Source organism: Malus sylvestris, chromosome 15 (assembly GCF_916048215.2).
Source record: "Malus sylvestris chromosome 15, drMalSylv7.2, whole genome shotgun sequence".
Lineage (NCBI taxonomy): Eukaryota > Viridiplantae > Streptophyta > Magnoliopsida > Rosales > Rosaceae > Malus > Malus sylvestris.
In genome coordinates, this window is record NC_062274.1 from 52,083,287 (window position 1) to 52,102,769 (window position 19,483).

General features: G+C 40.0%; 4 protein-coding genes across 11 annotated transcripts in view; 2 read left to right on the plus strand and 2 right to left on the minus strand.

Moving 5' to 3' along the window:
• Positions 1-17,699, plus strand: part of LOC126604479 (receptor-like protein EIX2) — a 31,189-nt gene extending 13,490 nt beyond the window's left edge. The window contains exons 2-4 of one of the 4 annotated variants that reach the window (XM_050271753.1): positions 13,539-13,573; positions 13,703-14,841; positions 15,418-17,699. In XM_050271753.1, the coding sequence (XP_050127710.1) occupies positions 14,094-14,841; positions 15,418-17,522 (2,853 nt within the window). In that variant the 5' untranslated portion in view covers positions 13,539-13,573; positions 13,703-14,093 and the 3' untranslated portion in view covers positions 17,523-17,699. Of the gene's footprint in view, positions 1-13,538; positions 14,842-15,188 lie in introns of all 4 variants that reach the window. The other 3 variants (XM_050271750.1, XM_050271749.1, XM_050271752.1) reach the window with 3 other exon arrangements.
• LOC126601995 (uncharacterized) lies at positions 3,178-6,171 on the minus strand. 4 transcript variants are annotated; one of them, XM_050268769.1, is made up of 2 exons: positions 5,575-6,171; positions 3,178-4,661 (listed from the first exon to the last, which is right to left on the minus strand). In XM_050268769.1, exon 2 carries the CDS (start codon positions 3,859-3,861, stop codon positions 3,187-3,189), a length of 675 nt encoding a protein of 224 aa, XP_050124726.1. In that variant the 5' UTR covers positions 3,862-4,661; positions 5,575-6,171; the 3' UTR covers positions 3,178-3,186. The 4 variants fall into 4 exon arrangements, with proteins under 4 accessions (XP_050124726.1, XP_050124723.1, XP_050124727.1 ...); XM_050268766.1 differs by having other exon boundaries at positions 3,178-4,619; positions 5,533-6,171; XM_050268770.1 differs by lacking the exon at positions 5,575-6,171 and adding an exon at positions 4,880-5,184.
• On the plus strand, positions 8,980-10,987 carry LOC126602001 (protoheme IX farnesyltransferase, mitochondrial-like). The gene is made up of 2 exons (XM_050268801.1): positions 8,980-9,105; positions 10,327-10,987. The coding sequence occupies exons 1-2, from the start codon at positions 9,087-9,089 to the stop codon at positions 10,749-10,751; spliced, it is 444 nt and encodes a 147-aa protein (XP_050124758.1). The 5' UTR covers positions 8,980-9,086; the 3' UTR covers positions 10,752-10,987.
• Positions 17,700-18,023: 324 nt separating the features above from the next.
• LOC126602000 (uncharacterized) lies at positions 18,024-19,242 on the minus strand. 2 transcript variants are annotated; one of them, XM_050268800.1, is made up of 3 exons: positions 18,980-19,242; positions 18,736-18,826; positions 18,024-18,558 (listed from the first exon to the last, which is right to left on the minus strand). In XM_050268800.1, the coding sequence occupies exons 1-3, from the start codon at positions 19,232-19,234 to the stop codon at positions 18,512-18,514; spliced, it is 393 nt and encodes a 130-aa protein (XP_050124757.1). In that variant the 5' UTR covers positions 19,235-19,242; the 3' UTR covers positions 18,024-18,511. The 2 variants fall into 2 exon arrangements, with proteins under 2 accessions (XP_050124757.1, XP_050124756.1); XM_050268799.1 differs by lacking the exon at positions 18,024-18,558 and having other exon boundaries at positions 18,560-18,826.
• Between the last annotated feature and the right edge of the window lie 241 nt (positions 19,243-19,483).

A 19,483-nucleotide genomic window follows, 5' to 3' on the forward strand; every position in this document is an offset into this window, starting at 1 on the left:
AGAGGAGAGAGGTGGACAGGTGATGGCTTGGTCATATGCGGTTAGAACGAAAAAGGAAACTGGGGAGAGAGGAAAAAGGGATTGGGCATTGGGATTACCGATTAGGGTCTCTTATATAAAATATTAAAATGGGAATTGGGCTCACACATTCATTTTAATTGTATTGGACTCAAACGGTGCGTTTTGGCCGATTCAGTTTAACAAGAAAACAACCTTCTTCTTTCTTTTTCATCTGCAGTCTGCAGAGAGTCACCGCTGCATATCTCCCCTCCGCAAAACTCCAGGCCGTTGGGTGGTCCTGAGACCACCCTAGTCCCTGAATGGATCCGCCTCTGCCGTTGGGTGGTCCTGGGACCACCCTAGTCCCTGAATGGATCCGCCTCTGCCAAGAAGTGAGCTCCCCCAATTTCCAAATCATTCAAATCTTTCCTGAAACCATCTCAGCTCAATGGAATGGAAGTTCTTACAAATCTAGAAATGGGACTCTTATCCGTGAAAATTCTATTTTTGAAGGGCTTAGACTCGATCTCCTCACAACAGAATTTGCATCCCATCTGTGTTTATGTAACCCATACTGGTTTTCAATATAAACATTCATAAAGGATCCCTTTCTTAAGGAAATAGCGGTTGACGCTTAGCTAGAAGATATACTTATTTTCCACCTTCATCTAGTTAAGTTGAATTATCACTTATTAAGTTATTGTGCCAATTTTTTTCAACTCCTGAATTCAGGACTCGGTTTGATTGCAGTATTGGGTGTATTTTTATTCATGCGTTAAACATCTACATTTTGTGTTCGTAGTAGATTCTCTTCTAACTAGGGATTATCAATTTTTCGTCATTGAAACTTAGTTTAAGATTTTTTTTTCTTATGATTTCATCACTTTTACTTCAGCATGCTAGTCGTCACAACTTCTGGAATTGGGTTTATTCATGGAAGTGGCCATGCCATTGATTTTGCTGGACTTTGTTGCACATGTGCTGGTACCATGATGGTTGCAGCATCTGCTAATTCCTTAAATCAGGTTTGTGTGCCCCTTGTTATTCGGCTCTTTTTGGGCCTGGCTTATTGTGTAGATGAAAATATTTTTTGAATGGCACGGTCTTTTGTAATGGTGAAAGGTATAGAAAAGCGAAGCAAGAGGCGAAGAAAGCTGTCAGAGAAGCTAAGTTAGCGGCTTACGACGATATGTATAAACGACTAGATACCAAAGAAGGAGAGTTAGATATCTATAAACTATCTAGAGCAAGGGAAAAGAAGACAAGGGACCTAAACCAAGTGAGGTGCATCAAGGATGAGGATGGAAAGGTTCTTGCTACAGAGAACGCGGTTAAAGACAGATGGAGAGGTTATTTTCATAATCTTTTCAATGAAGGACATGAAATGAGTGCTTCTTTAGGGGAGTTGAGTAACTCAGAAGAGTGTAGAAACTACTCTTTTTATCGTCGAATCCGGAAGGAAGAAGTGGTTGTAGCTTTGAAGAAGATGAAGCATAGAAAAGCAATAGGCCCAGACGATATACCAATCGAAGTGTGGAAACTTTTGGGAGAGACAGGTATAACATGGCTCACTGACCTTTTCAATAGGATTTTGAAAACGAAGAAGATGCCAAATGAGTGGCGAATGAGCACTTTGGTGCCTATCTACAAGAATAAGGGCGACGTACAAAATTGCATGAACTATAGGGGTATTAAGCTAATGAGTCATACAATGAAGCTCTGGGAGAGAGTCATTGAGCATAGATTGAGGCAAGAGACACGGGTTTCGGACAACCAATTCGGGTTCATGCTAGGGCGCTCAACCATGGAGGCAATCTATCTCTTACGAAGATTGATGGAAAGATATAGAGATGGGAAAAAGGATTTACACATGGTCTTTATAGATTTGGAAAAAGCGTATGATAGGGTCCCAAGAGACATTCTTTGGAGGATTTTAGAGAAGAAAGGAGTACGAGTAGCATATATCCAAGCTATAAAGGATATGTATGAAGGAGCAAAGACTGCCGTAAGAACTCATGAAGGACAAACCGAAAGCTTTCCCATAACTGTAGGATTACATCAAGGCTCATCCTTAAGTCCTTACCTTTTTGCGTTGGTAATGGATGAGTTAACACGACATATTCAAGATGATATTCCTTGGTGTATGCTTTTCGCAGACGATATAGTGTTGATAGATGAAACTCAGGAAGGGGTAAATGCAAAGCTTAACCTTTGGAGAGAAGTGTTGGAATCTAAAGGTCTTCGCCTAAGCCGATCAAAGACAGAATATATGGAGTGCAAGTTCAGTGCAAATGGAGGCCAAAACGAGTTAGGGGTGAGGATCGGAGATCAAGAAATACCAAAGAGCGACCGTTTTCGTTACCTAGGATCTATCTTGCAAAAGAATGGAGAATTAGATGGAGATCTCAACCATAGAATACAAGCTGGATGGATGAAGTGGAAGAGTGCATCCGGCGTGTTGTGTGACCGCCGTATGCCACTGAAGCTCAAGGGAAAATTTTATAGGACGGCAATAAGGCCGGCGATGCTGTATGGCACAGAATGTTGGGCGGTGAAACATCAACACGTACACAAAATGGGTGTAGCGGAGATGAGGATGCTTCGTTGAATGTGTGGGCACACGAGAAAGGATAAGATTAGGAATGAGGATATCCGGGGTAAAGTAGGAGTAGCCGAAATTGAAGGAAAGATGAGAGAAAATCGGTTACGGTGGTTTGGACATGTGCAAAGAAGGCCTACTGACGTTCCGATTAGAAGATGCGACTATGGGACAGAGGTTCAGGGCCGAAGGGGTAGAGGAAGACCTAGGGAAACTTTGGAAGAGACTCTAAGAAAAGACTTAGAGTACTTGGATCTAACGAAGGACATGACACAGGATCGAGCACAATGGCGTTCTAAGATTCATATAGCCGATCCCACTCAGTGACTTGGATTTTCCAAGTCTCCAACCGAGAAGTTTTCCTCACTCGGGAAATTAAGGGAACACTACCCCAACCTACATGCTCCACTCAGAAAGCTTCAACATACAAGCTTTAACAAAAGAAAATTCAAAGAACTTAGCGAAGAAGGCTTTGGTGTATTTAACACAATACGTTGAAATGAAGGAAAGCTTATTTATTGATATCCCCGATAAGCTACAAATATGTACATATACATGAGTCAAAATAAGCACACAAGAGGGAGCCTTCACAAAGGTTGCTTAGGAGAAGTCTCAGCAGTCGGTAGAACCCCAGAAAGAGAAGGCACCGGAGGAGGATCATTTGGAGCCTCAGTACTGGACAGAACCCTAGAAGGAGGAGGCATCAGAGGTTGATCATTTGGAGCTTCATTACGCGGTACAGCTCCAGAAGACGAAGGCAATAAATGCCTTTGGAACAAACCCACAAATCTCTGATGATCAAGTAAAACCTGACCATCAGTTTCCTTCATCTGGTCAAGCTTCCTCTTCATGTTTGTAGCATAGTCATGTGCGAGCCGGTGCAACTGTTTATTCTCATGCTTGAGCCCTCTAATCTCCTGTTTGAGACTCATCACTTCAGCCGCCAATGATTCAACTTGGCGGGTTCGAGCAAATAGGCGTTGGGCCATATTAGCCACAGAACCTGCACACTGAACACTGAGAGCCAGCGAATCCTTAACAGCTAACTCATCAGACCGTTTGGAAAGTAGTCTGTTATCTTTGGGAGTGAGAAGGTTCCTGGCCACCACCGCAGCGGTCATATCATTCTTCATCACGGAATCCCCAACGGTAAGAGGACCAGTAGGGGAGACGAAGGATGGGCGCCATATGTTGTCTGGAGAAGGCGGGGCTGCCTCTTCAACAAGGTTCAAGTCAAAACGACGGTCGGAGGGGCCAGACATTTTCAAAGGTGTTGAAGAGAGAAGAGGTCGGACAAATCAAGATCTTAGAAGTGCAAGAATGAAGCTTCTACTGGTGGAGATTCAAGTGTGCTTTGGAACTTAATGCCAGCCCCTATAAAAATCTGCACTCGACGAAGCTTCAGAAATCGAAGAGGCGCCTGCTCAGAAATCGAAGAGGCGTTTGCTTTCTCAAAAGCTGGGCTGCTAAGAGATCACGAGGGTTGATCTCAGAAATCGAAGAGGCGTTTGCTTTCTCAAAAGTTGGGCTGCTCAAAGACCACGAAGGCCGATCTCAAAAATCGAAGAGGCGCTCGCTTTCTCAAAAGCTGGGCTCCCTAGAGACCACGAAGGCCGATCTCAGAAATCGAAGAGGCACCTACTTTTCCAGCCTTTTCCAGCCTTGTCAGCACCTGTCACGCGCACACTCAGTTTTGCGGAAATTATGGGCATTCTGTCAAAGACTTTTGGGGAAGTAGAAAACACATGAATCTTACTGTTCAATCACCCACTTCCCACACGCAACAATAGCTCATGGGTACCACAGATAACTTTGCCAAAGTTCTCTGCCAAAGTTGAGCACGTGAAGCTTGCAGCTCCCACTACATCGCTCTGACCAAGAAGGGTAAAAGAATAGCAAAGAAACAGCACTAACAAAGTTTAGACCCATAAATTTTGAAGGTCTAGCTACCATATTATTACCCACAAGGGTAAAGGAACAGTACCACTGCTGGATAATTGGAAAGTCCCTGTGTGTCAACCTCTGTGCTTCGTGGCAAGGTAGACTAGCAAACATGCCCAAACTTTACTCACATTCGAGAAAACACTTCCAATAAGATTGCTTGCTCCAAAATCGAAGAGGCACCGTCCTCCAAATCTTGAGAGCCAGACTCCAAACATGACTACTTTCTTAAAAATCGAAAAGAGGGTAAAGGAACAGTACCATTGCTGGATAATTGGAAAGTCCCTGTGTGTCAACCTCTGTGCTTCGTGGCAAGGTAGACTAGCAAACATGCCCAACCTTTACTCACATTCGAGAAAACACTCCCAACAAGATTGCTTGCTCCAAAATCGAAGAGGCACCGCCCTCCGAATCTCGAGAGCCAGACTCCCAACATGATTACTTTCTCAAAAATCGAAGAGACTGCTCCCCGAATCTCGAGAGCCAGACCCCCAGCATGATTGCTTTCTCAAAAATCGATGAGGCATCGTTCTCCGAATCAATCGAAGAGGCGCTCGCTTTCTCAAAAGCTGGGCTGCTCAGAGACCACGAGGGCCGATCTCAGAAATCGAAGAGGCACCTACTTTTCTAGCCTTGTCAGCACCTGTCACACGCACACTCAGCTTTGCAGAAATTATGGGCATTCTGTCGAAGACTTCTGGTGAAGTAGAAAGCACATGAATCTTACTGTTCAATCACCCACTTCCCACACGCAACAATAGCTCATGGGTACCACAAATAACTTTGCCAAAGTTCTCTGCCAAAGTTGAGCACGTGAAGCTTGCAGCTCCCACTACATCGCTCTGACCAAGAAAGGTAAAAGAATAGCAAAGAAACAGCACTAACAAAAGTTTAGACACATAAATTTTGAAGGTCTAGCTACCATATTATTACCCACAACTGTAAAGGAACAGTACCACTGCTGGATAATTGGAAAGTCCATGTGTGTCAACCTCTGTGCTTCGTGGCAAGGTAGACTAGCAAACATGCCCAACCTTTACTCACATTCGAGAAAACACTCCCAATAAGATTGCTTGCTCCAAAATCGAAGAGGCACCGTCCTCCGAATCTCGAGAGCCAGACTCCCAACATGACTACTTTCTCAAAATCGAAGAGAGGGTAAAGGAACAGTACCATTGCTGGATAATTGGAAAGTCCCTGTGTGTCAACCTTTGTGCTTCGTGGCAAGGTAGACTAGCAAACATGCCCAACCTTTACTCACATTCGAGACAACACTCCCAACAAGATTGCTTGCTCCAAAATCGAAGAGGCACCGCCCTCCGAATTTCGAGAGCCAGACTCCCAACATGATTACTTCCTCAAAAATCGAAGAGACACTGCTCTCCGAATCTCGAGAGTCATACCCCCAGCATGATTGCTTTCTCAAAAATCGAAGAAGCATCGTTCTCCGAATCTCGAGAGCCAGATACCACAGACCACTTTTTCAAAGTGCTCTGACAGAGTTAAAACATGTGAAACTGGCAGCTCCCACTACCGTGCTATGACCAAGCAGGGTAAAGGAATAGCATTACTACTTGTTGTTAGGGAGACTCCTATATATGTCGACCTCCATCCCCAACGGACAGGTAGACCTGCAAAAATGCTCAACCCTTCATCAGATTTGAGAGGGCACTCCCAACGAAGCCTTTCGAAATATTCAGCTTTCTTTCCCCCCGATAATACCTCTGCAAACAAGCTATACTAGAGCAAAAATATCTCATATCATCAGGGTTAAAAGCAAGAGTATCCCATATCATGCTTTTTCCCTGTCTTTTCTTTTGGCCTTGTTTTTACCTGCAAGACAAGGAGAAAGAGAGCAATCAGTCAGCACTTGGAATCAAGCTTCCAGCCAGGAACTGACTGCCTGGAACCCCTTACCTGATTACTTACCTGGCATTGCTCTCGAGTACTCATCTTCAACATCTTATGTTTCCAGGGAAGATTCCGCATCTGCTTGAGGAACAGATAGGGTAAGTGCGAAGGATACAAGGAAGCATGTGGAGACAAGCGTAACAGCACACGTGCCGATACATTCATTACTCTGTCAAAAGCAAAAGTATCTTATATCAGCAGGGTGGAACGTACTCTAGATTTGATGGACTTGTTTTGACCCTCAAATTCTTCATTCGGCCTTATACTCTGGAGGAAACCAGAAAACCCTCCAGCTCAGTTCAAGAATAAGCCTGTGGAAAGTTACTTCTTCAAAAGCAAAAGTATCTCATATCATCTCTTCTCATTTTTCTTCTCTTTATCCTTCATGCTGCTGCAAGATGGGGAGAAGGTGAACAATCAGTCGGAGCTCTGATTGCTTACCTTGTCTGTCACCTCTTTCAGCAGACCCCCTAGCTCGGCGACTTGAGGGACTCCTACTACATGGTTTGTATCGCGCTTGACCAAGCCTGAAACTACAAGTAAGCTTCAAGTGAAATTGATACATTACCTTGTGCATCTCCACCAGTTAAAGATACCACCCCTGGATGGAGGAAGAGTACTTCCAGAGAAGATGCCACATCTACCTATGAGACAGATAAGGCAAGTTAAGACGACACCACACTCCGATACTTAGAAATTTCGTGATTACGAGATCATTCTCCCATAATATTTCCTAATGTCATTTGTACTAAATCATTCACTTGTACTCACTAAATGAGAGCTTGAACCTATGTACTTGTGTAAACCCTTCACAATTAATGAGAACTCTTCTATTCCGTGGACGTAGCCAATCTGGGTGAACCACGTACATCTTGTGTTTGCTTTCCTATCTCTATCCAGTTATATACTTATCCACACTAATGACCGGAGCAATCTAGCGAAGATCACAAAAAGCGATCGTTTTCGCTACCTAGGATCTATCTTGCAAGAGAACGGAGAATTAGATGGAGATCTCAACCATAGAATACGAGCTGGATGGAAAGAGTGCATCCGGCGTGTTGTGTGACCGTCGTAGGCCACTGAAGCTCAAGGGAAAATTTTATAGGACGACAATAAGGCTAGCGATGTTGTATGGCACAGAATGTTGGGTGGTGAAGCATCAACACGTACACAAAATGGATGTAGCGGAGATGAGGATGCTTCGTGGGATGTGTGGGCACACGAGAAAGGATAAGATTGGGAATGAGGATATCCGAGGTAAAGTAGGAGTAGCCGAAATTGTAGGAAAGATGAGAGAAAATCGGCTCTGGTGATTTTGGACATGTGCAAAGAAGGCCGACTGACGCTCCGGTTCGAAGATGTGACTACGGGACAGAGGTTCAGGGCCGAAGGGGTAGAGGAAGACCTAGGACAACTTTGGAAGAGACTCTAAGAAAAGACTTAGAGTACTTGGATCTAACGGAGGACATGACACAAAACCGAGCGCAATGGCGTTCTAGGATTCATATAGCCGACCCCACTTAGTGGGAAAAGGCTTTGTTGTTGTTGTTGTTGTTGTATTGCTTTGGCTGTTGAAAAGTTATGCTTTCAATTGACTCATAGTAGCTTAAATGTTAGTTGTTGCAAAATATTTTGGCAGCCCAAAACTGATCAGGGTTTTACTTTAAATAAAAACCAAGTTTGTTTTCCAATATCTATTGAAAAGTACCCATTGTACTGTACTAAATATTTTATACACATAACTTGCATATTCCCCCAGTATCTTTTTCTCTCTGGTCTGAAATTTTTTGTCAATATCTATGGACTTATCTCGTAGCTTCCACTTGTTTAACAGTAAAATAGAACAGTAAAATAGATGTCTCTCTCGCCAAACACACACATGTTTGCATGTGTTTACACCTTGTAATGGGACCATTTCAAGTTGATGATCTTGAACCACCCCATGCAGAGATGGTTTTCTTTGCTTCACCATCTGATTGGTATAGCACTCCTGTAGCAAAGGCCTGCACCACAAGGAGCACAATTATTGTTGATCGGTTTGTCTTTGGTATGTATATGGGAAGATATGTGACAATTACTTACCTCTCTCTGATATCCCATTTTATCTGCCTCATGGATTTTTAGAAATGAAGCTTCTAACGTAGCCACACACTGCCAATCAACTTTGGTCTTAGGATGTTGTTATGGATAGATTGGGAATCATGGTGACTGACTTTAGCTGTAGGCATAAAAATAGAAACTTTATGTAGGTACTATTAGTTTTACTATTTTCTTGTCTATAATTCAACCCTATTTTTTCTTATTCATATGAGAATAATTCTTATCGAAAAAAAATGTGAATAGATCTAGTTTTCTTTTCTATAATTCTTCGTATTGAAGTTTTCTTTTCAACTCTATCGTTTTCTTCATGTTGATCCCTTTGCAGACCTAACTGATATTTTTGTTTGTTACATTACGAGTCATGACATATATCAAGAACTGAATTTTCCTGCATGTTGGCTCGTGATTTCTCTTTTGGGCTCTTTCAGCTGGGCTGCAGCTTCCGGCCAGGTTTCCCTCAATGCAATGCTACTCCCAGCTGCTCTCTACTTTTGGCAAATACCTCATTTTATGGCCCTAGCATACTTGTGCCGTAATGACTATGCCGCTGGAGGGTATGAGCTTCTGGGTCTTTCATGGTCTTACTTTAACATTTATGTCATCAGTTGAAAAGATTCAAATATTTTGCACCTGGAAATTGTTTCAGAACAGGAGTTTTATTTCCTGCCTTTGCTTTCATGGGCCATGTATCTGTTCATGGAAAGAATTAATCAATATCCAATTATGCCCTATGAGGTCAAGGCAGAAAGAATTATAGTCGACAGATTTTATACTTTTTGAGAGCGAATGGTGTGAGCAGCCGTTTTGTTATCCAATTTACTTCCCCTTTTAAATGATTAGCATGAGATTTTAGGAATTTGTAGTCAAGCTGATTGTAGGTTGGATCTTTGTACGTGTGATGGTGGTCCACAGATTATTGATGCAGTTCACTTGGCTTCTTCCTCTCTAATCCTTTTTCGTTTGATTCATATTCAGATTTAGGATGTTCTCCCTTGCTGATGCTTCTGGTCAGAGAACAGCCTCAGTAGCTTTAAGGAATTGCATATACATGATCCCTTTGGGGTTCTTGGCCTATGACTGTAGTCCAAGACTCACAAACCATCTTTCTTTTCCTAATCGTGTTTCTATTTGTATTTTTGTATTTCTATTGGTGGTTGTCTTGTAAAGCTCTTTGAGCATTTTTGTTTTTCTTCTCTCTTTTCAACCAATGTTCGATCAATCTTATGTCTTATTGAAAGAAGGTTTTCCATCGTAGAGGTGTCAGCATTTGTCTTCTTTGAATTGCAAATAAGTGATTTAGACTTACATTTACCATTGGGAAAAACGCAAGAAATGTTATCATTTTTTTCTTCCACGAAATAGATTGTTATCTGGCTTTCGTGTCTGATATGGCTGTTTTCAGATTGCATTTTGAGTCTTTAGCTATTTGCATTTTCCTAAGACTCTTGATGGTTTTAACAAAGCTGACGAGTTATATTTGTTATTCATGGTTTTGGTTGATTTCATATGTCATTGGTCCTCTCGTACATTGACTTTAATTTGTGGTTCCTTCTACCGATTATCAATTGTATGATACTGCGGGGACAATTCTTGATCATCGTAGTACGTGATTGATTAATCGGAAATGTCATCTTTGTTATCATGCAACTCTTCTTGGTAGTAGAATGACCAACATGTTCCATGCTTGAGATGCAATCTTTGGCCCTTGATCACTAATCAGGGAATAATTAATGTTGGGGATTACATCTCATTCCGCCCGTTTCTTCTGTCTGCAGGGGGTATGACGTCTGGATGGTTTTGTCTTGAATCTACTCTTCTTACTCTCGCGATAGCTGCAACATCATTTTCGTTCTACCGAGACCGTACTACACATAAAGCAAGGAAGATGTTTCATGCCAGCCTTCTTTACCTTCCTGTATTTATGTCGGGGATTATGTTCCACCGCATCGTTGATAATCAACAAAGCCTTTCTGAAGAGAATTTAGAGAGTAGCGTTGAGCTTTCATTGTCCTCACAAGACGGCAATGTCAAACGGAAGAGTAGGTTGAGGAATACCTCAGATGGCTCACAAGTTCGCCCACCTGTATCATACGCCTCTATTGCACCGTTTCCGTTCCTCCCAGTTCCTTCGTATGCCGATCCAAGATATGTTTCTGGGTCCCTTGTTTTGTACAATGAAACGTCGAAAGCTGCCCAATAAAGTATTTTTGTTCAAAGAGCAATGTCTTTCCCCAAGCAAACGTCTCCCGGAAGGGTCGAAAGCCTGTATTCTTTTGCAAATTGCAAGTTTCTTGTTGCGAATGTATTTTTTGCTTTGTAGTGTTGGAGGTTTAGGTGTTTGAGTTGGTATTGCACTGTTGATTTAAAGTATACGAACAAGGTGGCCATCTGTTCAATGATTATGGAAGGGCAGCTATTGATTTTTTGTGGAGATGATATTTACAGGGTGATTTATAATATGAACGGTTCTGATCATAAACACAAAATTCTAACTCCGCAATCTTAAGGAGCCAAGATATCTGCATCAACTGCATGATCGAGCGGTTGCTGGTTGAATCACGGGTTTGTGCACTTCTTAGATCATTTGATCGTCGTTTACTAATTAGGCGATTGCCCTACAGTTGTTTTTGTGAAGACAAGTCGAGTCGACTTTATGTTCTTAAGCTTGAGTACAGGCGATCGCTCTACAATCGTTTTTGCGTTCACCTTCCATACCTATTCAAGTGCAAGTCCATTAGCATTTCACATATGGGATTGGAAGACTTCCAAGAACTAACTAGCCACATATATATAACAGTAATAAATGACATATCATTTACTCCAACCGATATGCCAAAGATGACATGAAAAAGAAGGTTAAGCTGACATATCATTTACTTCAACCGATATGCCAAAGATGACATGAAAAAGAAGGTTAAGTTGACATGGACAAAGAGATGTTAAATTTGAAGTTGCTTTCAAATTGGATTTTTTTTTTTTTTTATTTTCAAAGGTATTCCACTTGCTTTACTTTAAATGAAGTAATAAATTATATTATTTTTAAACCAACAACCCAACTTTTATTATTTTTGTTTAAAAAAACATAAATAAAACAATAAATTTTGGCTTATTGGGTGGAATGAAAATATTAACAGCATGTCAAATTGTCAAATCAATCATCAAATAAAAATTTGATGTTTTGAATTTGATGTTTTTTTTTAAGATGCTCAAACATACTAAAACGTGTTTACAGATTACATGTGCACCTGTTCAAGTGTGTGTCTACATTTGGCCACGTGTGACCATCACTGCTCGGAATTTGTTTTGGGAATGGACCATCACTTTGGTCTTATTTCTCTTGACTGACTTATACACTTTGTCAAACGTCTTTGCGTGGTTGGATGTTGAAAAAGGAAAAACTTTTCATAAAATTCCAAGCTAAAAAGTGGCTTTTTCTATGTAAAACCAACTAGGCCGCTAGATGTAGAAAAATGAAGCTCTTTTCATAAAATTCCAAGCTAAAAAGTAGCTTTTCTTATGTAAAACCGAATGGGATACATGTACCGTGTGACAAGAAAAAGGATAAAATTCCAAGCTAAAAAGTAGCTTTTTCTATGTAAAACCGACAGGGTTAAATGTACCGTGTGATAGGGAAAATGATATGTAGAAAAAGAAAGCTCTTTTCATAAAATTCCAAGCTAAAAAGTAGTTTTTTCCATGTAAAACCGACATGGTTAAATGTACCGTGTGACATGGAAAGGGATATGTAGAAATAGAAAGCTCTTTTCATAAAATTCCAAGCTAAAAAGTAGTTTTTCCTATGTAAAACCTACTGGGTTAAATGTACCGTGTTACAGGGTGTTTGTCACTCATAATGTCATGTGTAAAGTACTTTCAAATTCTTGAGCTCAATTACTGTTTACTTTTGTTGAAATTAAATATTCATTAGTACTTGAGTGAAAGAAAGGCATTAGGCCTAATCCAAACTTATTTTAGGTCCAAACATTTTGTTCATTTTTTCCTCTCCTGTAGACTGACATATAAGTTATGGAAGAACATTGTCTACCACTCAAATTTAAAAGAGATGAATCATGAAAAGTGATGAAGTTTATATTATTTCATTTTCAATGCACAAGTAGCTAATTTTAATTAAAAAGCTCTTTTCTATGCCTTATTTTATAAAGGACTTCAAATTTTTTCTTTATGTATGAGAAATAATAACCACAAGCTGATTGGCTCTTAGTTCAACTTAGTTGGCAATTCTCACATGAATATGTTCACATAAATGTATGAAAGACTGTAAGAAAATGAAAGAACAGAAAAGAAATGATGTTAAATACTTGGAAAATATCCAACTACAAAGTAATAACTTAAAAGAAATGAAAAATACAATAACTTGAAGTGATTTGAAAAGAATTTTCTTAAAGGGAACCGATCCTACATGCAAAGTAGCAAAGCTATAAACATGAATACAAGTACAAATATGCTAGATTACATAAGGAATTTGGAATATTGTAGGCTGCAGAGCTTCAAAGTTTTTATGAGTTGTGAGTTGTGTGCCCTTTTCTTCTTTCTTTATGTTCCTATATATAGAACATACATTTCTTCCCATTTAAACCCTTTACTCTTAGTATAATTATGTCTGCTCCTAATTGTTGATGTGAATAGTGAAGGAAGAAAAAAATTATTTACATTGCAACTTGAGCTTCCATCTCCTCAAAACTACCAAAATGTCATTAGAAAGTAGCGTTTTCTCTGTAAAACCGATTGGGTTAAATGTACAGTGTGACAGAGTGTTTGTCACCCACAATGCCACGTGTAAAGTACTTTCAAATCCTCGAGCTCAGTTACCGTTCACTTATGTTGAAATTAAATATCCATTCATACTTGAGTGAAATAAAAGCATTAGGCCTAATATAGACCCAAACTTATTCTGGGTTCAAACATCTTGTTCATTTTTTACCTTCCTGTGAACGGGAAATTATAGCCAATTAGATTCAATTTGGAGAGTTGGTAAAGAAGAAAACGGGATTTGATTTGAAGGTTAGACAATTAGATTCAATTTTAGTTTATGTATGGTTGCGAAGAAAGTATAACATTACAAGTTACTGGGAAGCTGCAAGGCTAATTCTTTTGTTTTGAAATTTCCGTGACTGATGAGGAAATCATCAGAAAATTTTGGAACAGCAGCCATGGCGGAAACTGGGTGGGGCTTTGCCGTGGAAGGAGGCGCAAAGGCATCTAGGCTTTTGTTTCCTTTTAAATTTTCATTTTTTTATTTATCAAGAGTGAAATTGAGAATCAATTCCTGCTGTATAAAAGTGGTCGAACGTCTGCAATTTGTACTTGTATTTATGTTTTGGGGATGAAGTTGAACCATCACTGTCTGCAATTTGTTTTGGGGATGGACCATCCTTTTTGTCTTTTATCTCTTGACTCACTACCGTCTATGTAGGTCTGGAGATGTAGAAAAGTAATTTGTGGTAATTATCTTTACTAATGTGTGTATAAATAGCACTCTAAATTACTCATTCCTCACACCAATCACCTACTTGATATCTATATGGCTAGAGTCATGAGACTTGTTCCACTACTCACCTTTCTTCTATCCATTGCGTCTTTTACACTTAGCTTATGCAATGGAAACCTGAATGTGCCTTGCCCAGAAAATGAGAGACAAACACTTCTTATGTTCAAGAAAGATCTCAATGATTCTTCAAATCTGCTTTCCTCTTGGGTTGCTGAAGGCGATTGTTGCACCTGGACCGGTGTTGCCTGCGACAATTTAACCGGTCATGTCCGTGAGCTCCACCTTGCTGCTTATTATGATGAAGTGGCTGGTGAGTACCATAGGCTGGGTGGTAAGGTAAATCCTTCTCTACTCAATTTAAAGCATCTCACCTACTTGGACTTGAGCTACAATGATTTTGGAGGACGACAGTTTCCTAGCTTTCTTGGTTCTCTTAAAGGTTTAAGATATCTTAATCTCTCAGATGCAAGGTTCGACGGAACCGTTCCTCATCAGTTGGGAAATCTCTCGAGCCTGCGTTATCTGGACCTTTCTGGGAACTATGGTTCGAAGGTCGAGAATCTCAAATGGCTCTCTGGTCTTTCTCAGTTGAAACATCTTGGCATGAGTTGGGTAGATCTTACCGGGGCATCTCATTGGTTACAAGTAAACACACTCCCTTCTCTCCTGGTCGAGTTGCATTTGTCAGGCTGCGAACTTTCTCACATACCAAGTGGTATTGCGAACTTGACAAGTCTTAAAGTTCTTGATCTATCCTCCAACTATTTCAACTCTACCATACCTCAAGTAAACACACTCCCTTCTCTCCTGGTCGAGTTGCATTTGTCCTTCTGCGAACTTTATCACATGCCAAGTGGTATTGCGAACTTGACAAGTCTTAAAGTTCTTGATCTATCCTGGAACCAATTCAACTCTACCATACCTCAAGTAAACACACTCCCTTCTCTCCTGGTCGAGTTGCATTTGTCAAGATGCGAACTTTATCACATACCAAGTGGTATTGCGAACTTGACAAGTCTTAAAGTTCTTGATCTGTCCTTGAACCAATTCAGCGGAACCATTACTCATCAGTTGGGAAATCTCTCGAGCCTGCGTTATCTGGACCTTTCTTATAACTATGGTTGGAAGGTCGAGAATCTCAAATGGCTCTCTGGTCTTTCTCTGTTGAAACATCTTGGCATGAGTAATATAGATCTTACCAGGGCATCTCATTGGTTACAAGTAAACACACTCCCTTCTCTCCTGGTCGAGTTGCATTTGTCAAGCTGCGAACTTTATCACATACCAAGTGGTATTCCGAACTTGACAAGTCTTAAAGTTCTTGATCTACACGGTAACTATCTCAACTCTGCCATACCTACATGGTTGTACAGTTTGAACCATCTTGAGTCCCTTGATCTTTCTTCCAATGCTTTCCATGGTGAAATTTCGAGTTCCCTTGGAAACTTGACAGCCCTTGTTGATCTTGAATTAGGTTCTAATCAGCTTGAAGGGGAAATCCCAAACTCATTGGGAAATCTTTGTAAGTTGACTTCTTTTGATCTATCGTCAAACAATTTTCGAGGGAGGGTATCAGAAATCTTTGAAAGTTTGTCTAGCTGTAGTTTTGGTCAAATATATTCTTTACAGCTTTCAGATAATAATTTTTCAGGTCATTTATCTGATCAGTTGGGAATTTTTAAAAATTTACACCGCCTTGATCTTTCAAATAATTCAATATCAGGTCTCATTCCAGTGTCTTTAGGAAATCTATCACGCTTAGAGGAGTTGATCATTTCTAACAATTTATTCGAGGGCGTTGTCTCTGAAGCTCATTTTACTAATCTTACAAGATTGGATACCTTTTATGCAAATGAGAACTCCTTGACTCTTAAAACTAGCCCGGACTGGGTTCCTCCTTTTCAACTTTCTCTGTTGAGTTTAAGTTCTTGGCGCCTGGACCCATCACAGTTGCCTGCATGGCTTCAGAGTCAAAAACATTTGCTCGCTCTTAATATGTCCAGTACAGGAATTTCAGGTACCATTCCGGCTTGGTTGTGGAACATTTCTTCTGTTGAAAGCCAAGAAATGGGATATGCAAGTATCTTTGTGGATCTCTCGCGTAATCAATTGTCCGGGGAGGTTCCAAATATAGCTTCTACCCATTGGCAAAAACTGGATTTTTATTTGCAAACAGTTGACATTTTTTTAGGATCTAACCAATTCAACGGTTCATTGCCTCTTGTGTCTTCGGCAGTGTTTGTACTAGATCTTTCCAATTCATCATTTTCAGGAAGTCTCTCTCACTTTTTTTGTGATACGAGTGATGTACCTAAATACCTTCGAGTTCTTCTTCTTGACAACAATCACCTCACTGGAGAAATTCCTGATTGTTGGTTACACTGGCCAAACTTGACAGTAGTGAATTTAGAAGACAACAATTTGACAGGGAAAATTCCAAGCTCTATTGGAGACTTACTTCTCCTTCAGTCGTTGCACTTGCGCAATAACAACCTATCTGGAGATTTACCCGTGTCCCTCCAAAACTGCGAGCAGTTGTTACTTCTTGACCTTGGTGGAAACAAGTTTGTTGGAAGCATTCCAATATGGTTTGGCCAAAGCTTGGTGGTTCTTATTCTTCGTTCAAATAAGTTCCAAGGCACCATTCCTGATGAACTTTGTAGTCTCAGAACGCTCCAAATCTTGGACCTTGCACATAACAATCTCTCGGGAACGATACCTAGATGTTTCCAAAATTTGTCATCCATGGCCAATAAATTTACAAGCAAAGGAGCTTCCGGTACTGAATTCTCGGTTTATGAGTTTTATAGTTCTTCTTTTCAATTCTCCTACATAGAGAATGCAGTTTTTGTGGCCAAAGGCAGAGAAGTGAAATATAACACAGTGCTTCGTTTGGTAACTAGCTTGGACCTTTCAAGGAACATGTTATTTGGAGAAATCCCTGAAGAGTTGACCAACCTCACTAGTCTACAAACATTGAATTTATCTGATAATCTTCTGACCGGAAGAATCCCTTCCAAAATTGGTGATATGGGAGCGTTAGAGTCGCTTGATTTGTCTGTGAACCAACTTTCTGGCGAAATTTCTCCAAGCATCTCGAATTTAACATTTCTCAATCATCTAAATTTGTCCTATAACAATCTGATTGGGCAGATTCCAAAAAGCACTCAGCTTCAAAGCTTTGATTTGTCCAGTTATGTTGGCAATAAACTTTGCGGACCACCATTGGAAGAGCGTTGCATTAAAAATGAGGCCATGCCACCAGTAGGTGATGAGAAGCAGAGAGAAGGTCATTTTCTTGAAGACGGTGGTTTCTATATGAGTTTGGGGCTTGGTTTTGCATTCGGGTTTTGGATTGTTCTTGGTTCATTACTGTCTAATGTGCCATGGAGCAATGCATTTTCTCAGTTCCAAAATCGCATTGTGAAGAAGTTTTATGCTGCAATCGTTGAACGTTATTAACTATTTTGTGTTGATAGATCAAGTTTGTGTGGTTTGTTTTTACTCTTTTATTATCCAATTAGAATGTTACATTGTTGTATGCTTCTTTGTGCCAATTTATTTTGTCTTTTCCTTGGTTTTTTTTCTTTGGTTGTATAAAATTGTAAGATTTGCTTTATAAATATGACATTCCTAATACGGATCGTGAAGTTATATATATATATATATATATATATATATATATATATATAATCTTAAGTTAGATGAGTTTAATTATGATCTCTCTCGTAGATATGCAATTTCCTCAAGCATATATGTTGCTTGAGCCACTGTTTTCTTCTTTTATGAAATTGACACATCTTAACCTGATGTCAAGTTGAACACTAAAATCAAGACGTGTTTTCCGTCGCTCAGAATGTGACGTAGCCATAACGTGCATGCAGATCCAATTTAATAAAATAACTTCGAATAATCTACTAAAAATTGGGTATAGTTTTCTTTGAAATTAGGTTCGGGCCCAAATTAAAACCTGCTGAAAATACTATAATTATTTCAACACCACTTCCCCGAAGGGCCACACCTAACAGGTTATCAACCCTCCACTGCATGCATGATAAGTTGTTCAGAGCATGACATGTTTTACAGCAAAAACGGAAGACATGAAGGTGCTAAAAGCGTCTCCAGTGCTGTCCCTAATAGGGACAACTACTGTATAAAACCGGTATAAAACAAATATAAAGACAAATTAAATCTCCAATTGATCAGAAATGAGTCTCTAAAGTATAGGAACTCATCGGATACTCAGTTTATGTACTCATATATAAGGACAGATGAGTAACTGAAATAGTAGAGTCCCGTTGGCCAATTTGAGTGGAAAAACTAGCCCACCAACTTGAGTGTTGTTGTCCGGCAAGGATTCCACTTGCACGAACATAATGTGGAGAATAAAGCTCATCGGTTTTTAATGTGAGAGAGCAATATGAAGAGTTAAATAACCATTATCGACTATACTAGATAATAAGCTCACGCGTTGCGGCGGGAACCGTTTCAGGTGTAACTGCATGAATAATACACTTAATTTGAATAAATTCAACACAATCATGAATGAACAGAGAGACACATAACGCTCATAACTGACAGTTCCCAAGAAAGTTAAAAGAGCAGAAGGAAATAATAACTGAACATTCTCCATGTTCCACATAAAGCTCATAATTAATTTTAGAAAACAACTTACTTGTCACGAATAAATTTTTCAGTCCCACTTCTGTCAAAATTTGATGGCAATTCTTTTTCCCAATAACTGTTTCCCTTTTCATTACCCATGGCTGCACAAAAATACATAGTTAACTAACAGGATAATGAACATAGTAGTCAGTTAGAAAAGATTAAAAACACATAGAGCAAGAATGTGAACACTAAACTTATGTTTTCTAACAAATCAAAGCACCCTAATAACAAAACAATGGAAAATCATAAACCTGGAAGGTCCTCTTGCACTCATCAACCAAGACTTTGAGCTGATTGAGCAGCTGCCGGACCATCTCTCGCCAATTCAAGAGCAAGCATACCATTAAAAATATCAAAACAAACCGGAGCTGCTTGTTGGACAAGCTCAGGTCCTCAAACATGCCCTCCTTGAGTACCGTCTGCTCAGAATAACCTCGTGGAATTGCCTCGTGTGCAAAAGGAAGAAACTCCAACTCAATGAGACAGACTACTGTAAAGTAACTCATGGTTCACACTCCAAATTATAGAAAACAAATGCTAATCAACACACAAAAATGAATAAAAGACATGAAATCATTGTAGTTGAATAAAATCACTCACCTCTTGATCACTCCGAATGTAAGCCATTCCCTCTCTCTCTACACACACACAAAATAAGAGAAGCAGACTTGCAGAGACATAAAAGGGTAAAAAATGAAGAGGCAACAAATGGTATGAAGAGTATAAGGTATGTTGAAAACCTTCTTAAACTTAAC